This window comes from Propithecus coquereli, unplaced genomic scaffold, assembly GCF_000956105.1.
Source record: "Propithecus coquereli isolate 6110/MARCELLA unplaced genomic scaffold, Pcoq_1.0 Scaffold459, whole genome shotgun sequence".
In the NCBI taxonomy this organism is placed as follows: domain Eukaryota; kingdom Metazoa; phylum Chordata; class Mammalia; order Primates; family Indriidae; genus Propithecus; species Propithecus coquereli.
The window spans coordinates 2,742,810-2,762,610 of NW_012150385.1; the positions used below are offsets into that span (position 1 = coordinate 2,742,810).

General features: G+C 46.6%; 1 protein-coding gene across 2 annotated transcripts in view; it reads right to left on the reverse strand.

Moving 5' to 3' along the window:
- RGS12 (regulator of G-protein signaling 12) overlaps positions 1–19,801 on the reverse strand; it is a 139,730-nt gene that overhangs the window by 84,473 nt on the left and 35,456 nt on the right. For both annotated transcript variants that reach the window (XM_012655057.1, XM_012655056.1), the window contains one exon: positions 5,755–5,871. In XM_012655057.1, coding sequence (XP_012510511.1) covers positions 5,755–5,871 — 117 coding nt within the window. The remainder of the gene's footprint in view (positions 1–5,754; positions 5,872–19,801) is intronic.

Below are 19,801 nucleotides of genomic sequence, written 5' to 3' on the forward strand. Positions count from 1 at the left end.
CAGTATCAAAATTCTACATTAAATCTTTTTGACCCAGAATTCATTTGGGGATTTTCTAGTGGGGACCTTGGAGAGCCTTAAAAGATGTATCTCTCATCTTGTAGGTATTGTATTAAGTGATTAGGCTTATTTGGTAAATTATATAGAAAACATTGTCTAATGATAAGTGATGTTAAATCTTCTTTCAGTTACATTTATGGGTATATTTTTGATATGAATGTTCTAAAACTGTATAAAACTCTTGGAGATATGTCAGTCATAATTCTGATTATTATGTTGTATGCCACAGAAATAACCAAATTCCCTTGTCAATTGCTGATTATAACGAACTTCCATCAGATTTTTAACCATGGCTATTCTAAGTTTTTATCATCCATAGTTACTGTTTTGATTTTTCTCTAAAAGCATTTACAGTCAGATTCATGGAAAAGACTCAAACAAGTACTCTGAAATATAGGTTTCTAATAACTTTGAGATCAACGTACTAAATAAGAAATCTTTGGAACTCTAATGAAGAAACTGATTCAGGAAACTATTAAGATCAAGCAGAACAAAAATTAATTACATGAGATTAAATAACTTATGAAGATAATGTTTTTATGACTTTTATTTCAAACACTTGGTTCTTTACTTAAATGGTTTGTCTTCCAGATTTAAGGACATATTCTCTCTTAAGCTATCTACAGTATACAGCAATTTGGTAAAGTATACTTTTATGAAAACAAAGGTAAAAACATTTGCTTTTTCTCCCTACTTGATCCCTCCAAAATCTGGGAACTATTCATGAGTATTGTTATGGCAATACAGTTATTTACATAAGTTCAATAAAGATCTGCTCTCTCTTTATAACAGGATACGACTGGAAACGTCAGTTACATTACCAAGGCTGTGACTGGAATATCATATTTGAGAATGTGCATAGGATGTGCCTGGTTTCAAGGGCTTCCAGGCTTCCAGTGAGTAAAATTTGTCACTTCCTGGCAGGCCCAGGAACCTTAAGACTATAGGTAAAATCGAAAGTCTGCCTTGGTTTGGCTTCCTAGCCTCAAGAGGTTTTTAAATCTGAGATTCCCACGTGATCAATGTAGAGAAAGTTTTGTTTCTTACTCACCTGTTATACACTGTTATACACCTGCTGTGAGACTAGCCCGGTGCACTGTTTCTGACTTCTTGTTGTCTACCTGTAGACTGGGCTACATCCTAAATTTCTCTAGGTTCCTCTAATCCAACTTTCTCCTGTAGAATTACTAAAAATGGGAACCACTCTGTTCCTGAAACCTTATAAGATGAAACCAGGTGAATTTTAAGAAACAAGTCTCATGCCTGATGTAGGGGCCACTCAGAAAGTTCACCAAACTCACCCATGCCATAACCAGAGACACTCGTTCTGCAAACCAGGGCAAGAAGTTGATGACCGCGAGCCATGGGCAGCTTTCCCCAAGACGTCAGAACAACGCTTACCCCAGTCAGTGCCAACTTTTTCACTTGGCAGGATAATGGTGTCGTTGAAATTCCACAATCAGTAGCTTCTGCTGGTAACTTGACAGAACCTGACCCAAGAGATCCTTGAGTCCACCTAGCGGGTGACTTTGGCAACCTCCCTGATACAACTGTTGCTCACTCTCTGCTTTAATGCAGCCCAGCCATGGGAGGTTAGATGATAAAACTGCTCTATGCTGTCTACCGGTTAAATAAGGAAACGTCTGTGCCATTGCTAATACTACGTGCTGCACCTGATAAATTCCTTTGCGGAAGCTGAGACCCAGATACACAAAGTAAGAAAACAGGCCACATGGTTACAAGTCTTGCCTAATTCCCATGATCATTTGATTTGTTCAGCTGGTTGCCTTCATTGCTTCTTGCCTTTTAGCTAAGATCAAGTGCCTTTAAGCCTAGGTTCATGACTCAAAATCATTATGTAAATTAGGATTGTCATTTGCATTTTTTCTTTTTAAACTTTGTACCTGTTACTTTTTAAATTTCTGCCCAAGTACAACTCCTAACAAAGTAAAACCAGCCCAGCACTTTGAGATGATAGCCAATGCCTATGAAATAGATAAGTTTGAACTTAACAACGGACTCCAGATGGACCTAGCCTGAGAGCCACCCCTCCAAACCTTCCCTGTTGCTCAAGTGGGGCTAAAACGGTTTTGACACTGACTTTTAGTCACCAATCACTCTCTCCGACATGGGACCAGACCAGCAACCTGGGACAGGTCCATTGAGGCACCCAGGGTCAATCCACACCTAACTACAGGATGACTGATCACCTGTGCTTTGGGAGAGCTCGTAATCAAAAGCAGAAAATGTGAAAGTTATCAGAACCAAAATGGAATCACCAGCATTAAAAACCTTGCCACGTGGAGCTGGGGAGGCCGTGAGGTAGGGTTCCCCTGCTTGTTGCCTAATAACAAGAGCTATTGCAAAAGACTCCACAGAAACAACCTTGCACAAAGGCCACCGAAACCTTACACAAAAAAATACTTCTGCAAGGACATCTGCCTAGCAACTGCCTGTCCAACCTTGGACTGGTGCCACTCATTACTGATCCTTGTGGCCAAGGATAATCATCCCAAAACACTTATGTAATCCTCATCATTTTTCCTCTAAAAACATTTGTCTTCCCTGACCTCCCTGAATATGCATATAGCTTACTATGGCACACGTATTCCCGCTGCAATGCCTATTCCCAAATAAATATCATCTTTTAGAGGGTCTTCCCCTCTGTTTGTTACTTAGGTTAACAGGCTCTTGAGGTAGATGGTCCCTCACTTGGGAGTGCTTCCCCTTCCTAGGGATGGTGGAAGGCTACCGGCAATGCAGGGCCAGGCAGGCAAGGACAGGCAGCCCCGATACTCAGGCCGTTCTACTTGGCAGACGCTACAGTACTAGAGACATCTGCAGTGGGAAAGACCCCACCAGGCTGGCAGCAAGCCCCAGGAGGAGATGCACAGCCAAGAAGTAAGGGTCTGGGGCAAAGCCAGGACAAAGGCAACAGGGTCCACACACTCCTGGGTGCTGCTGGGCCCTGGGGGAGAAGAAGAGTCTACACGGGACATTCAGTCAGCAGAATGTTGAATCACCAGCACTGTCCATCATGGGTGTAGTATGGCCCTGCCGTGGGGCAGCCTAGCAGCAATTCACCTCGAGACAGTTCACATCCAGCAGGGAGGCGGAGGCTGCATGAGCAGATGGCCCAGAGTCACATGCCATCCACCACCAGGGCACCAGCACAGCTCTGTGGGCTCACACTCAGGCCACACAGGGGACTCCCCACGAATGAGGTTGCTGCACAGATGGACCAGCTCAGCACAGCAGCGTGAGCCAAAACAGACACCCTGAAAGATGTGGCCAGAGCTAAAGGGAGCACCCTGGTTGTCTGCTGTGTGTGAAGACAAAAGTGGCCCAAGGTGAGAACACGCGAGGACTCATGGGCAAGGGCAAGTGGCCGGCGGGTAGGTCAGGGCCCAGAAGGAGGAAGTGGGAAGATGAGGGCCAGGAAGGCCCCACAGAGAGGCAGGGGGCTGGAGCCCCAGGGAGTGAGTGGGACAGGGGTGCTGCCCACCCCCACGCAGGCACCTTCCCAAGATCATCCCACAGACTGGGCACTACACAGCAAGTCATCGGGAGGACTGGGCCAGCCTCCAGCACTGGCCACCTGGCCCAGAGGGTGCAGAAACAGAGCAGCCATGCGGGGCAGTTGGGGGTGTGTACATGAGCCCCAGGTGAGCAGGCTTCAGTCCTGCCAGAGACACACAGGTCCACCCACAACCTGGCACTGGCCCAGACTGAGGCTCCAAAGGGAGATGGTGGGGGGCAGCAAGGCGGAAACCACAGTCTTTTTATACCCTCATCTTGGAAGTCACATCCCATCACTGGGCCGTATTCTGTGGGTCCAACCCACACCCACAAAGCAGGGGACCCACCAGGTGTGAGGATGAGGAGATGGGACCAGGGGCTGTCTTACAGGCTGCCTCACAGACCTGCCGAAGAGCAGACAAGAGAAGCTTTTCAACAGGCTTCCCTGGAAACAGCCTTACCAATGAGTGAGTACGTGTTCAAGTTATTTGTAGCATCTACATTTTGATATCTTCAGGCAAAAAATGACGAAGGATTCAATCTCATGTCTCTAATGTACTATTTTGGCAAAAGTAAGAGGCTGTAAATGCAATGGAAAGATCACATGCTCTGCCGTGTGTTGGGCCCCAAAGTGCCCTTGAACCTGCTGCATCTAGGTCTTCTCGTCTGTAAAATGGAGACATGGTGCTCTTCTTGCTGGGCTGTCAGAAGATTTGGGATAAAAGACATAAAATAACCATCTTGTGCTCAATCACTAATACCTGCCAATGGCAAACCCCTAGTTGTCTGCAGGTGGAAAGTACCAGATGTCCTCTGAGGTGAGGAGAGTGACAGTGACGGAAGCTGACCTGAGTGGTTTTCCCAGGCCATCACCACAAAGCCACTGACACATGGTTCTCCGCTTCCTGGGGGCTCAGACCCCTCAGAGACCCTCACCACAGAAAGATGCAAACCTACCACACTTGGCAAAAACCCCAAAGTGAGCAGGCAGGCGAGGCTGGGACTCCGCCTCTTGCCAGGACCACCAATGCCCCAAGGGTCCTCAGTGCCGGGCCAGGCCCTGCCGGGTCACCCACCTATTGTGTCTTCAACAACAGCACAAGCATGTTGCAGCTGACTGGCAAATACAAGTGCACCATGACACGCCCTCAAGCTGCCTGAAGACCAAGACGGCAGGGCCCCCACTTACTGCACCCCCAGCCCACCTCTGCTCCTTGAAGAGTGTGAGGCAGCACAGCCACCATGGACAGGGTCTGGCCATGCCCTCACCCAGACCCTGCACTGCTGCGGACGCTAGCGCACACCCACACATGCGCTCAAGGAGACGTGTGAGGAATGCTCACGAAGCTCCCTTCAGAGCAGATGACTGAGTGACACCAACAGCAGAGTGGCCCAGAAATTGTCATGTTCATAACAGAATGCCACAGAACAGGTAGCTCATAACTAGAGCAAGTAAAATGACCAAACGGAAACCACATGAGTAAATCCCAAAAACACAACACAATGTTTTAATAGTGGCAGAATAAGACTTGTGTTATAAAATTTTAAAACACACAAGATGAGACAGGAAAAGATCAGTAGTTGCCAAGTATGCTGTGCACTTAGCTGACCATGCGCCACACTGGCGCACCGGCTGGAACACACGCGCCACACAGAGCAAGAGGGGGACAATCGGTGGTGCACCGCGAACTGGGATGCGAGGGCAGGGGTAGGGAACTCTGCACTTACTGTCCAAGTTTTCTGTAAACCTCAAACTGCTCTAAAGAGTATAATCTATTCATTTTTCTTTAAAACAAGGAATGTAGGTAAAAGAAAAGAGCCACACAAAATGGGGCTCTACCCACACCAGTGGATCAATGTCTCATCTTCAAAGGGATCGGTGACAGGACATTGCCTTACAGAGCTTCTGTGGGGATTGAGCAGGTTTGCTTCTAAAAGCCTTTGTTACCACAGTCTGGCCCGTAGACGAGAGCCCTAAAATTACTCCAACGGTTCCTGGCTATCCTGGGGTAGGAAGGAGTGTAAACATGCATGGAAAGCCCCCAAAAACGCTGCCCACCACTCGAGAGGGCGGGGAGAGACCAAGGGACCAAGGAGAGTCAGATGTATTCGTGAGGTGAATTTTCATTTTTTAAAACTTGAGGAAGAAAAGAGGAAAAACTAAACTTAAATTACCTCAAGATCATCAAGGGAGCGAGTGATGCTGAACCTCTTGGATCTTCCGAACGATCTCCGAGCAGAGGTGCGCTGAGAAGTCTGAGTGAGTCCAATTCCACGCCCAAATTTTGAGCCCTAAACACAAAGAAAAAATACGTCATGTCATTCTCTTGGGAAGAGACGTTTGGTGTGTCCAATGCGCTGACAGGGGGAACAGAGCACACGTGGGACGAGGTTAAGAGACTAGACTGAGAAGTCGGCCTAGGGTAAAGTTTACATTAAGTACATTTTATACAAAAAAACAAAAAACAAAAAACCCAAAATCAAAAAAAGAGTCATCTCAGGATCTTCAAGTATTTGCTTTGCCAACTGTGTGCCAGACAAAGCCTCGATCTCTGTAGTCATAAGACAGCCACCTCGGAAGGCTGCTGCCAAGATCAAGTGAAGTGATATGCATGGGTGTTTGGAAAGCAGACAGTGTATAGTAACAATTATTAACATAAAGGCTGGTTTTCAGCAAGGATGTGCTCTTACATAATTGTATAGGCATTTTAGGAAATGAAAGATTCCTAAACATTCAGATGATGTCTGAAGACCAAGCCAGCTCCCACGCACGAAATAACTGGCTATTAAAACCTCTCGTAGTTCTTCCTCCCAGAAATGACCAGAATTAATTCAATTCGACAAACATCTATTTTGTGCCTATCATTATGCTAGACACTTCCCCAAATGTGATGTTGGTCCCAGCAAATAAGTCACCATATCTTACAAATAAAAGGCATCACAGCTGGCAAGCTTTGATTTTCTGAATATTTGAAATCCTAAATGACCAATTTCAGGCATAACGGAAGTTAATGTGTTTATCTAAAGATCGCCAGGCTCTTTGCACTCTCTTCTCTCTCTCCACCTGCACAAGAATCTCGTGCATCTCATAGAAAACGTTGTAGCAATTCACTGTAAAGCCCTAGGGGCTAAACTTCAGCAGTCCCTGTCCCTTCCTTTGGAACTGCAAGGTGAAGCAACACCCGCCCTCCCCTCTGCCTACACCTCCATCTCCGGCCCCAACTCTCCCAACTGGGACCTGTGGTCCCCTGGCATCTCACCTGCCTGGCCCCTGCCCTCGCCTGTTCTTGGCTGGTCCCTGGGCCTCAGAGACCCCCCCAACACACACCCTCACAGTTCCCATGCCTACTTGCTGGCTCCCCACGCCAACCAGCAATCCACCCGGTAAAATCCTGACCCTAGTTTATTCTGTTCCTCACCCACTCTGCACCTCCGCCCAGCCACTCACAACATCCAGGGGCAGCTCTCACTCGACTTTCTGACACCAACTGCAGCACTGTGACCGCTGTTCCGTCACCCCCCAGGTGACTTTTCTTCTCTCCAAACTACCACAACTCCAAAGCCTCCTCCTCCAGTTAATAACTTGTTTACTTCATCAACTAACGGAGCACTGTCGGGAAGCACCATGTGATCCGCCAGCCAGGCTGGGACGAAGAGCCCCTCACCTGCTCAAGGACAGCACACACCCGTGCTTGTTCCCAGAGCAAAGGCTGGTAATGCTGCCCCTCTTCAAGGGAGGGTGAATAGGAGGAGGAGGGAAAACCCCCGTGCTCCCCCAGCTCCCGCTTCCCAGGCCCTCCTACTCCAGCCAGCCTCACCCTGCCCTTCCACAGCCTGCGCAGAATGGTCCCACAGGGAACACCCCTAACCTGGAGACCCGAAAGTCTCCAAAATCCGAAACTTTTGAGCACCAACATGACGCTCAAAGGAAATGCTCATTGGAGCATTCCAGATTTCAGATTTCTGGACTAGGGGTGCTCTGCCAGTAAGTATAATGCAAACATCCAAAATCTGAAAAAATCTGAAATACCAAACACTTCTGGTCCTAAGCATTTCGGATAAGGGACACTCAGCTTGTATCACCAACAGAAACAGGGTCCTTACAGACAGCAACAAAACACCCCACATGTGCTCATCAAATCCTAATATCCCAACAAGAATTCAAACAAGAAGCTTTCCACACAATATCACAGCAAAAGCACTTCTCCCTCTTCCTGCACCACTGACTAAATAGCTGTAGTGGCAGGTGCCACTCCGTGTGCTAGCGCTCCCCTGGCCAGCGGGGAAGGGTGAGAGCAGGACACCACGAGCCCTGGGAGCACAGACAAGGCACCAGCTTCTGGCTCAAGCAGGGCTTCCAAACCTCATCTGTGCCAGGGGCCACGGGGAACCGTACCTGTGGGCCAGCACCCATAGGCGGAACCCACCCAGGAACCCAGAGACCCTGCCCAAGGAGGCTGACATCATCGAGCTGGGCCTCGAGCAGGCCAGACAGAGGGGACAATTGAGGGAAGGCAAGAGGCAGTGACACCATCTTCCCAGCAGGCAAGAGGCCTGGCGCCAAGGGGCTGCAGGCCACCAGGATCACAGGAGGACAAAAGGGGATGAATGCGGTATCTGGGCCTTGGCCAGATCCAGAGGAGGCTCTACCGTTGTCATCCTGAGAGTGACCATGGACCAGAGGGTGTCCAGTGAGGAGCGATGGAGAGGCTGGATCAGCAGGTGCTGGGGGGTGACACACAGCCAGGGCCAGCTCAAGGCTGCTCCTCCACGACACGGGCCGGCCTGCACCTGTGTGCCATTCCCGCCAGTCACCCAGAGGCCAGCCACTGGCCTGTGGTGACACCGTCCCTGTCTTCTGCACATCAGCCTGTGAGACAATCCTGAGAGTTCCACTTCAGACAGGGCTGTGTCCTCCCCACGCACCTTTGCCCCTGCCGTCAGGCATCCAGGCCTCTGCCAGAGAGGGAGTTTCTGTGACAACCGATCAACCGCTGTCCACATGAGGGCAAAAGGACTCACGTTCTTTCCCGCTTAGGCCGGCGTTCCGTGTCCACACCCTGGGTCCCACTCTCTCACCCTCCTTCTCAAGCCCTCTCTGAAATGGACACTTGTTTGGTCACCTCGCTGGGTTCCTTACTAGCACACTGATGAATTTCACAGATTCTCAAGAAAAATTGTCTAAGAAATTGCTTTTTCAAAAAATACGCCCAAAGCTGACTCTAGCTATGGAAAGTATCTGGAACCCAGCAATTCCCTTGTGACCCACTGCCGGCCTGGCCCGTCGCCGGCCTCCTCCTAGTCGTCCTGCTCCCCACACCCACCCCTGCCAGCCCTGCTTGGCACCTCGGAGGCTCCCTTGCAGCGCTCTGCCTCACAGCCTTTGGGCGTGTCCTTCCCTCCCTTCATCCCTCACCAAGCTCCCCTTCCTGTAAGAGACCTTTAAGCACCCATCTAGGTCAGACTCCCCAGCGTCCTCTCCCTAGGCCTTCGGTTCTTTTCCTTCCCACACTGCACACGACCGAGATCACATGTGTCAGCTGTGCCTGCCTCTCTCCCAGGGGACTGGCATGGACACGAGGCCAGCAGAGGCCTGTCTGCTGCAATCTGCAAACCTACTGCCCAGGCCAGTGCCAGCATCTGCCCGACGTGCAGCACGGGCTGACAGAATGCACGAGAAGGTGCTCAGCACTTGAGTGAGAAAAGCACGGGACCCAACCACCTGAGGACACCAGGGAACACCACGCAGCCGTGCAGGCGTCTGTTGCAGCATCAGTGCTGACGTGGGAAATGTTCACACTCAACTGCTAAACCGAAAGCGGCTACAACACATGTACAAGATGAACTCACTATGTACTAATTTTGCATTTGCTATCCTGTATTTTCTATGTTTGGTGGATGGCTTTTCACATCATGGCTTTGTGATGTGAAAGTTGTCAGAATAAAAATGGAGTCACTAGTGTTAAAAAAAATAAATAAATAACCCAGACAAGCAGAGCCAGGGAAGGCCAGGAGGGGAGGGTTTTCATGCACAAGTGCCTGATAACAAGGACTATTAACATCACAAAAGACTGCAAAAACCACAGCCAGGCACAAAGACCATCACAGCCTTACACAAAAATTCTTTCTACGAGGACGTCTGCCCAGCAATGCCTGTCCAACTTCCGGCAGCATCACCCTTGTTATTGATCTTTGTAGCTGAGGATAATTATTTCAAAACAATTACATAATCCTCATTTTTCCTTTAAAAGCCTTTGTCTTCCTTGACTTCCCTGAACACAAATATAGTTTATCATGATATGCGTGTTCCCATTGCAATGCCCTACTCCCAAATAAACACTTTTCTTTTAGAGAGCCTGTCTGTTATTTAGGTTGACAGTGATAACAAAAAAATTTAATTTTTAAAACTCAGGAGGCTACCTAGGAAACTGCACATGGCAGCCCTGGCCGCATCCCAGCTGAACTGCACCCCACTACTAGCGTTGAAACTTGCACCCGTTACAGCAAAAGAAACGAAGCTGACACCATCACACGTGGATGTGTTGTGAGATTTGGAAGTTTAAAGGAAAAAGGAAGTCTAACAAGCAAGCAGACAGAAACAAACTCTGCTCCAAAGAACCAAATCAACTCACGGAATGAATGCAAATAACTGAAGTGACACTCAACCAACAAGCAGAAACCAGCATTTATTTGTCTGTTTCTCAAACTGACCGTCCTCTGCCCCTAGTGTACGAGAAATAAACGTTTAGTACTTTAATAAGCCCAAAAAATCACCACCAACTTAGCACCCCCTGCTGATCCTACATAATTCAGGCTCCTCTCTGAAGAGTCTCAACAGTGAAGATTCATATTAAAATGCCCTAAAAATTCAGCTTTCTTCAAACTGCACTTTGTAAGTGGAAAGTGGCTCATCCCAACTGTCTGAGAAGACAGGCAGGGCCCGCAGCACCCCAACACGCAGTGGGTGCCCCGTGCTGCGCAGGGTCCCTGCGCAGGGCCCGGTGCACAGCCAGCCTGCTGCTGGAGGACCAAAGGGCCACGGGATGAACAATCTGCCCAGTCTCTGCCACCTCAAGGCCTGGGGATAGGAGAGGAGGGCCCCCAAGGACAGCCGGTTGGCTGATGTCATCCATTACAGATGAGGCCCAGAGAGGCATGGGGTCCCCTCCAACATAAAACAGCTAGAAATGGGGGGCAGGGAGGGGAGGGTACAGCCCTGCCCACTACCCAGGGTGCCAAACTCTCAGTGCCAACAACATATCGTGCCTCCGAACCATCAGTTTAGAGTGAGGAATCATTTTAGCACAAGAAGTGACCTGGAAACCAGCCGTTCCAGGCCCTCAGTCCACAGACCAGGGAGTCAGGGAAGGTCTTGCTCAAGGTCACACAGCTGGTGGCCAACCTGGGATGACACTCAGCTCTTGTTCTACTACCGCACTGCTATTTTTTATAACACTTAAAAATTTTTTAATATAATTTTTCATACTCATAAAATTTGTCATTTCAACCAGTTCAGTAGTAGTAAATGCATCCACATTGTTATGCAGTCTTCACCACCGCCCATTACCTTCTCATCTTTCCAAACTGAAGCTCTGTCCCTACGAAACACTAACTCCCTAACATGTCCCCAGCCCCTGGCACCCACCCTTCTACTTCCTGTCTCCATGACTTTGACTACTCAGGTACCTCATACGAATGGAATCATTTAGTATTCGTCCTTTGTGACTGGCTTATTCCACTGAGCATCATGTCCTCAAAGTTCATCCACATTGTAGCACACGTCAGAATGTCCTTCCTTTGTAAGGCCGAATAATGTTCTGCTGTGTGTGTATCACCGCACTTATTTATCCATTCACCTGCTGGTAGACACTTAGGCTGCTTCCATGTTTCAGCTACTGTGAATAACGCCGCTACAAACCTGGGTGTACACATTTCTGTTCGAGTCCCTGCAGCCTCCCTTTTGGATATATACCCAGAAGTGAAATTGCTGGATTGTATGGTAATTGTGTATTTAATTTTTTGAAGAGCTGCCATCCTGTTTTCCACAGCAGTTGCACCATTTGACACTCCTACAAACTGTGCACAAGGGTTCTGATTTCCCCACACCCTCAACAACACTTGTTATTGTCTGGTTTTTTGATAGTATTCATCCTAATAGGTGGCATCTCACTGTGGTTTTGATTTGCAGTTCCCTAATGATTAGTGATGTTGAGCATTTTTCATGTGTTTGTTGGCCATTTGTATATATTCTTTGCAGAAATGTCTATTTGAGTTCTTTGACCATTTTTTTAATCGGATTGGTTTTGTTGTTGAGTTGTAGGAGCTCTTTATAAATTCTGGATATTAACTTCGTATCAGATATATGGTTTGCAAATATTTTCTCCCATTCTCTAGGTTGCCTTTTCACTCTGTTAACTGTGTCCTTTAACGCACAGAATTTTTAAGTTTTGTTGTATATAATTAGTATATATTTTTTCTTTTGTTGTCCACACTGCTAGAACTAAAAATTCCAACCCAACAGTCTAAACACTACACCATGAGCCCCAGAAGAGCAAGGACTGTGTCTGTCCTGGTACTGCTATATCCCCACCCCTCAAATAATGCTTAGTATATACTAAGTACTCAATAAATATTTACTGAACAAATAAACTGTAAGCAAGAGACTACTTAGCTTAAAATAGAGACCAGATCCTCTGAAGGTTTTTCCAAAGAGAAGTAACACAGAGACTTATGGGAAGTATTAGTCAGGGTCCACTCAGGAGACAGAAACTGCCCATCGCTGTACACAGAGCTCAGTGCAAAGAAGCACGAACTTGGTGCTGAAGAACCGAAGAGTGAAGGGGACACTAGGACATCACGGAGGCAGCAACCTTGGGATGCAGCTGCAGCTCCCAGGCCTGGGAAGGCACAGGGAAGAGGAGGAGTTATTTAAACTCAGCAGCTCAGAGAAGGGGCCACGGAGTGGGGGTCCAGCCCTCTAAGGGGCCACGTCTGGCATTTCTGGGGGGTCAGGTTGGCCCAGTGAGTGTGGGGAAACCGCAAACTGTCCTGGGGCTGTCAGGGGAGAAGTGGTGCCATGACGATACTGGTGCCTGCCAGCTCCTGCTAATGCCCCTGGGGGCAGAGCCCTACAGGGACCCAGCTGGTGAGCAGGAAGGGGATGCAGAGAGTCCCGGAGGGCGGGCTTAAGGCACACCTGGTTAAATCTGTTACAACAAAATTCTATACAGCAGGAAGAATTCTAAGCCCCAAATCAAGGCAATTTTAGAATCAATAAAATTCCATTTCAAACATAAAACTGGACAAACCTACAGCAATGGTTATGGAGTAAGGTGTGAGAAGCTGAAGAAAGGTTTCCTGCTCCCAATACGTCACCTTCCTGAGAAAGGAAGAATGGGTACAAAGACTGGGTCCTACTCAAGAAAGACAAAATGAACATATAAGAAAGGACATTTAAGTAGATACTACAACTTAAGTTATTCGACAAATATCTAAGAGCCTACTATGTGCCAAGCAATCAACTAAACAAAGGGCAAAACTTCCACAAGAATAAAGGAAGGGAAAGAGAGAAAGGAAACAAACCAAATAGCCTTGAAATCATAACAAAACAAAAACAAAGGCAAGAAAGCAGGAAGGAATAGCCCAGAAAACGCAGATTTATGGGAAGAGCTACGTAACGTCCTGGGACCCTGCCACCCGACATGCAAGCAAGCGACTGCCTCTGCCAAGAATTGTGACCCTACCCTAGAGCTGTCACAAGTATCTCAAACTGGATGAGGAGAAAATCCAACTCCCTGCCACTTACAGTAACAATCCTAAAACATGGAGAAATGGAAAAGCTTAAAAAGCTTTGACTCAGGAAAAACTGGGTTAGCTATATTCACAACAGACAGAAGAAGACTTTTAAAAAAAGAGATCAATATACTACAAAAAGGAGAAGAAAAAAACAAACAAAAAATAGGAAGAAAAAGGAGAAGAAAGGGAAGGAGAAAAGAAGGAAGAGGAGGAGAAAAGCTCTACTACTAACTTTATAGTTTTATGAGACTAGAGCAACCTTGACACCAAAACCAAAGACAATGAGAAGAGAAATTACAAGACAGTCTCACTCATACATGTAGATTCTAAAATTCTACAAAATATTATCAAACTAAATCCATCAGAGCATAAAAAGATCATCATGATAAGTTAGGTTTATCCTGGGAACGCAAGTATGATTTAACATTTGAAAATTTATCATTGTAATTTGCCACATTAGTGTCAAAAGAAAGAAACATACATAATCTCAATGAATGCAAAATAACCAAAAAAGAAAAGCTAAAACCTAACAGCATTCATGAAAACAAGTATTAACAAACAGGAATAGAAGGGAACTGGCTTAACCTCGCTAAGGCAGCTGCACATAAGACACAGCCGATCAATTTGCTCCCGCATATCTCAAGAGCCAGCCCTGACAAGCTTAAAAAGGTATCACTTAAAATAGCAACTAAATTACATAAGGTACCCAAGGTACCTAGAAATAAATCCAACTGGACCATAACTCTAATTAAAGATGTTTATGAAGGAAATTATAAAACTTTACTGAAAGAAAATAAAGCCAAAACAGGGAGAGATACTATTAATATTGTCATGGGTAGGAAGGCATGAAAATGTTAGTAACATTTTGGAGAATTTATAAACTGATTGTAAAATCTATATAAAAGAGCAAGGCCCAAGCACAGCCAAGCTAACTTGCCCTATCAGACATAAATACTTATTATAAAGCTATAATAATTTTTTAAAGTATAGTTGGTGGTACTGACAAAGGGAAAAAATAGAGAACCAAGAGACAGACCCGCACTCACCACACAATCGTGGCGGAGGGGCACTGCTGACTCAAGTGTCAGGATGAAGTTAGTGCTGGTGCCACTGGTTATCCACAGAGAAAAATACTAACTTTCATCCCACCTGATTCTATTCATAAAAATTAACTCCAAGAAACTTTAAGGAGGAAAAAAAAAAGGAGAAAATCTTTTTGACCTCAGGTAGCAATAAATTTATTACATAAGACATAAAAGTATAAACTACAAGAAAAAAGATTATACATTTGGCTACATTATAGTCAAGAACTTCTAGTCATCAAAAGACACCAGAAGGAGACTGAGAAACATGCCAGTAACCGAGAGGAGTGTGTGCTCCACAGGACGAAGCAGGAGGGGTGTGTGCTATATATGATGAAGCAGGAGGGGCGTGTGCTCCATATGATCAGCAGCGTCAATAGTCGGTGTCTGCAGTTCCTACAGATCCATGAGAAAAAGACGGCCTGACAGGGAAAAATGGGCAAAGGTTTGAGTACGCACCTCAACAAAGAGGAAATCCAAAGGGAATGCAAATTAAAGCCGCAATAAGATACTATTTTATAACTCCTAGATTGGCAAAAAAAAATTAAGAAGTCTGATAATCACACTTGGAGACATGTATAAGAATGTTTTATTAACTTTTTAACGGCTCTGTGTATGTGGCACGTAGCGGTATGTTCACACAGTGGATTATATACAGAGTTAAAATGAATAAACTGTAGCTACAGATAATATCATAGATAAGTCTTTGAAATGATATTCAGTGATTAAAAAACAAATTGCATAAAAATGTTATTAAGCTATTTTTATAAAGCTGAAGAAGCAGCAAAATTAATCAACATAGTATTACAGGATTCAGCCCCTTCTGGTTTTGGTAGGAATGTGGTGGCCACATTGCTCTCAACAGGCTCCTATTCCTGGAAACCACGCATAACAGGGAGGACAGCAAGTGGGGCCATGCCTTGTGTCGGCCCCTTTGCTCACGTTTCCTCCACCTCTGCAGCCCCCACGCTGTCCTGCTGACCCCAGCTACTCCGGGAGCCCCTGCCCTATTCCAAGACGGGCCAAGGCCCCTGCCCCCTGCTTCCCTCGCACCTCCTCAGGCCCCGAAACTGTCCTCAGGCGGCACCAGTACCCAGGAACAGCGCTCAGGGCCCGTGGTCAGGATGACCTCACAGGCAAGCCACAGGGACGCAGGGACGTCAGCACTGGGGGAAGGTCTCCTAACCGAGAGCTGGCTGTTTCTCTCCGCAAGCTCTAGGACTTCCGGAGCCACTGCCGCCTGTCTCTGCCTCTCGCCTCATGGCTTGGGGCCCAGAGTGGGGCAACATCAGCCCATGGGATCAGGTCCCACAGGGTGATGACCGAAGCTGCCCTTCTCACAGAGACTGACATCATGGGGCCTTAGCTGTGGTCTTTTCTGGAATTGTCCAGATATTGTTTTACAATCTATTTTGAAACTTCCTCTCATTGTACTAGAAAAATTGCATAAAACCCGTTTATTGAATCTGATACTATCCTGGCTTCATATCTGACGAGCCTGTAACTAGCTATGTACATAAACACGGCTTACATTTCCAAGGCCACATCTCACTCACTTTGTTCTTACTGAAAGAATTAAAATAAAAATTATTTTTTTCTCCAAAGGAATTTTTCTTAATAAATATGTTCATATTCCCATCACAAAAAAATTGAAAAAACACAAGATAAAACTTCCTGAACCCTTCCTAGTTTCCATTTACCATCCTGAAATTGTTATTATCAGTTCGGAATGTTTCCTTTGTATTTTTCTACATATTTATATATAAACATACATACACTTTAAAATGTATAGGTTTCTTTGAGGGGTGTGAAACTGTTTACACGAAAACAGGATGTTTAACATGCATATTTTTGTGACCTGCTTTCTCCACTGACCATGCCTTGGGGAGCTTCCTGCATCAGTAATATATTGATCCACCTTCTGTGGCAGAGACTGTTCACGCTCTTGCAATAACCACACTCCCTTCTTACAACGCAGCAGAAATTTTCACCAGACACGTGGCTGTCAAGCTAAAGGCTGCATCCCCAGCCTCCTTTGCACCAGGTGACTAAGTCTATTCAATGAGACAAAAGCAGAAATGACCTGTGTGACTTCCCAGCTATGCTTCCATGTCCCTCTTTCTCTCCCTGCTGGCTGGAAGCTAGAACAGCTATTAACATCTTAAAGTCCAGGTGGGAGCCGCACTCGGAGGACATAGCAACACGACAGAAGGCGCGTGGGTTCCTGATGAAGGTGGGGCCTCCACCCTGGCCCTGGCCAGCCCAGCTTCCACATGAGGGAGAACTGGACCTCTACACTGTCTAAATACTATTACTTTAAGCTTTGTTGTTACAGCATTGAAACTCATATTACTTTTAAATGAGTGCAGGTATCCTATGGTACGAAAATACCCGTTTTCTTTACTCCATTATCAATATGCATTTTTTACTCAATCAAAAAAATATTTATCAAGTGCCTACTCACTGCCAGGCATTGTTCTAGGTGCTATTATTGCAAATAATACTGCAATAAAGACCTTTGGTCAGGCCCCTTTGTGCCTCTCTAGGATAGACACCTAGAAGAATTGCTGAGTAGAAGAGAGGGAAGGGAAGGAGTAGTGCCTGAATTTCATTCTCTCCTTTACCTGGGGTTGCCCCAGAAAAGAAAGGTGCCCCAATCAAATCTCTTTGTCAACTGGCTAGAAAGACCTCCTGGGAAACACAATCACAATACTTGCCAGTGGGAGAATCCTTATCTATGGAAAGCTTTCAGCAAGGTATACCTGGTGGGTCCAGGTTGATCACCATACAACAAACTTGGAATACTAGGAGTATGGGTTATGGCTCCCTGAAAAGTGTCACATAAGCTATACAGCTCTCAGAGTATAGGACGGAGATGTTTCACAGTCAGCAGCTCCCTTCTGTGTGAGTACGTGAGAGCCTACACTGCTCAGAGGCCTCCCATGTGAAATCGGGGCCAGAGCACATCCTAGTGCAGCAAGAGAAAATCGGGCCATGGCGTTGGCAGCTGACTTCTCCCTGCGTCTGTGGAGCCTCACAATTACATGTATCCTAGAAACTGTTAAGAAGTTTGACATTTAGTAAGACCTGTGACTGTTGAAAGTTTGATCTAACAATTTTATCACTGTGTTTGCTTAAAGGCAATTTTTTTTTTCAGACCGGGTCTGGCTCTGTCACCCAGAGTAGAGTGCTGTGGCATCATCATAGCTCACTGCAACCTCAAACTCCTGGGCTCCAGCGATCCTCCTGCCTCAGCCTCCCGAGTAGCTAGGACTACTGGCTCACCCTTCCACACCCAGCTAATATTTCTGTTTTTTGTAGAGATGGAGTCTCACTCTTGCTAAGGCTATTCTCAAACTCCTGGCCTCAAGTGATCCTCCCGCCTCAGCCTCCCAAAGTGCTAGGATGACAGGTGGGAGCCACCGCGCCCAGCCAAAGGCAATTTTTTTTTTAAGAGGCAAAGGAATTCATTCCCTTGCTTCTTCCTCCATTAAATGTAACAGACTGAAATTTTGCATTCATGAACTCAGGTACGCAGAAACTTAACTTTAAAATGTACCTTTATTTTATATAACCCAATTTGATTTTCTAACCCTCAGCCCAAATTATATCTGATGCAGATTTAATTCAGTCATTTACAAGTAAATGGTTAAATTACTTAATTTTTCAGTCAATTCTGGCTTGTAATAATTCAGTCATATCATGTTTAAGTCCCTGTCATGTGTTTTCCACTATTCTCCCTGTGGTTTCTGTGGATGCGGGAGGGAACATTCATGTAACAGTTGCTCTGACACCATAAGGTAGAGCCACCAGCCTTCCAGCCATGGCCTTTCTGGGTCCGGTACTGGTCTCACTCTCCTCATGTCACTCACGTGTCTGCCACTGGGCACAGGCTGAGCTATTATCAGTCACAACTTTGGCACTGGCCACTTTCAGGTACAGACATGGCCTCAATCAATCCCAAGGGGACACTATCTGTTATGGCTGAACTGTGTCCCCCAAAATCCATATGTTGAAGCTCTAAGCGCCAGGACCTCAGAATGTGACCGTATTTGGCAATAGAGCTTTTACAAAGGTAATTAAGGGAAAATGATGACATTAGGGTGGGCCCCAATCCAATGTAACCGGTGTCCTTATAAGAAGAAGAGATTAGGACACAGACACGCACACAGGGATGACGAAGTGAGGACACGGGGAGAAGGCCATGTCTGCAAGCCAAGGGGAGAGACCTCGGAAGGAACCAGCCTTTGACAGTTGTTCTCAGACACTTTAATCTTGTACGTCCACCCTCCAGGACCATGAGAGAATAAATGTCTGTGTTCAAGCCGCCCGGTCTGTGGAACCTTACCATGGCGCCTGACTAGACCAAGACTCATCCACACTGCTCCCTCCACAGCACATTCAGTGGTGGGCAGCGCGCTCTCCCAGCTCTGCGATGCCCTTGGGACCCAAAGGGACTCCCCAGTCTTCTCCTGCCACTCAGAATCTCCCTCTGCCCCGCCCCCTCCCCTAGGGCAGGCCCTGTGCAAGTCCTAAACACACCAGTGAAAACAGGTTTCTCGCATTCTTGGGTCCCAAACATGAAGGGAGACTCCCTCCAGGCCACCACGGGACTCAAAGCAGGATGTGAAGGAAGATTCCCACACGGCCCACCTGACTCCCCAGTTACCCTCGTTCTCTCCCCCCATCTCAGGTGTTTCAAGGAGAGTGAGGAGGGACAGGGTCAGGGGAAAGCTGACTCTGCAGGGTGCATTTCATTCTCCCTGCCTTTCATCTGAACCCTCAGCTCTTCCACCAGGACTCCAACAGCTGGGCATCTTGCCCTGGCAACTGCCCCTAGAGGTTAAAGGTGACACTATGTTCTCCCATCCAGACTGGGAGCGGTCAGAAGAGAAGGGACAGGAAAGTTGGGCCAGGGAACCAGTCTCAGACTACTCTGCTCCCCAGGGCTGCTCCATGGGCCTCGGGACTGTGCTTCTTCTAGTATGAGGAACAAGAGCAGCCAGGTCAAAAATGTTCTTACGTCACAGCAGAAAACTATAAGCAAATACTCCCAATACTAAGCTCTCACATAGTTGCATACGACCCTAGTAAGAGAAATCTCACTACCACCTGCATTATTTCCTAATTGCAAACCTATTCTATCTATACTACATCTAGACCTCTATCCCTACTTCATATAAGTATATCCACACATATTTCATATATATAAAAATCAATCCATTCCTGAGGGCTCTGCCCTCGTGATCCAGTCGCCTCTTACTACTGTTGCCATGGGGCTTTTTTTTTTTTTTTTTTTTTAGGGTCCTGTGTATTTTCCTGGTGACATGTCTCTCAAGTTTATC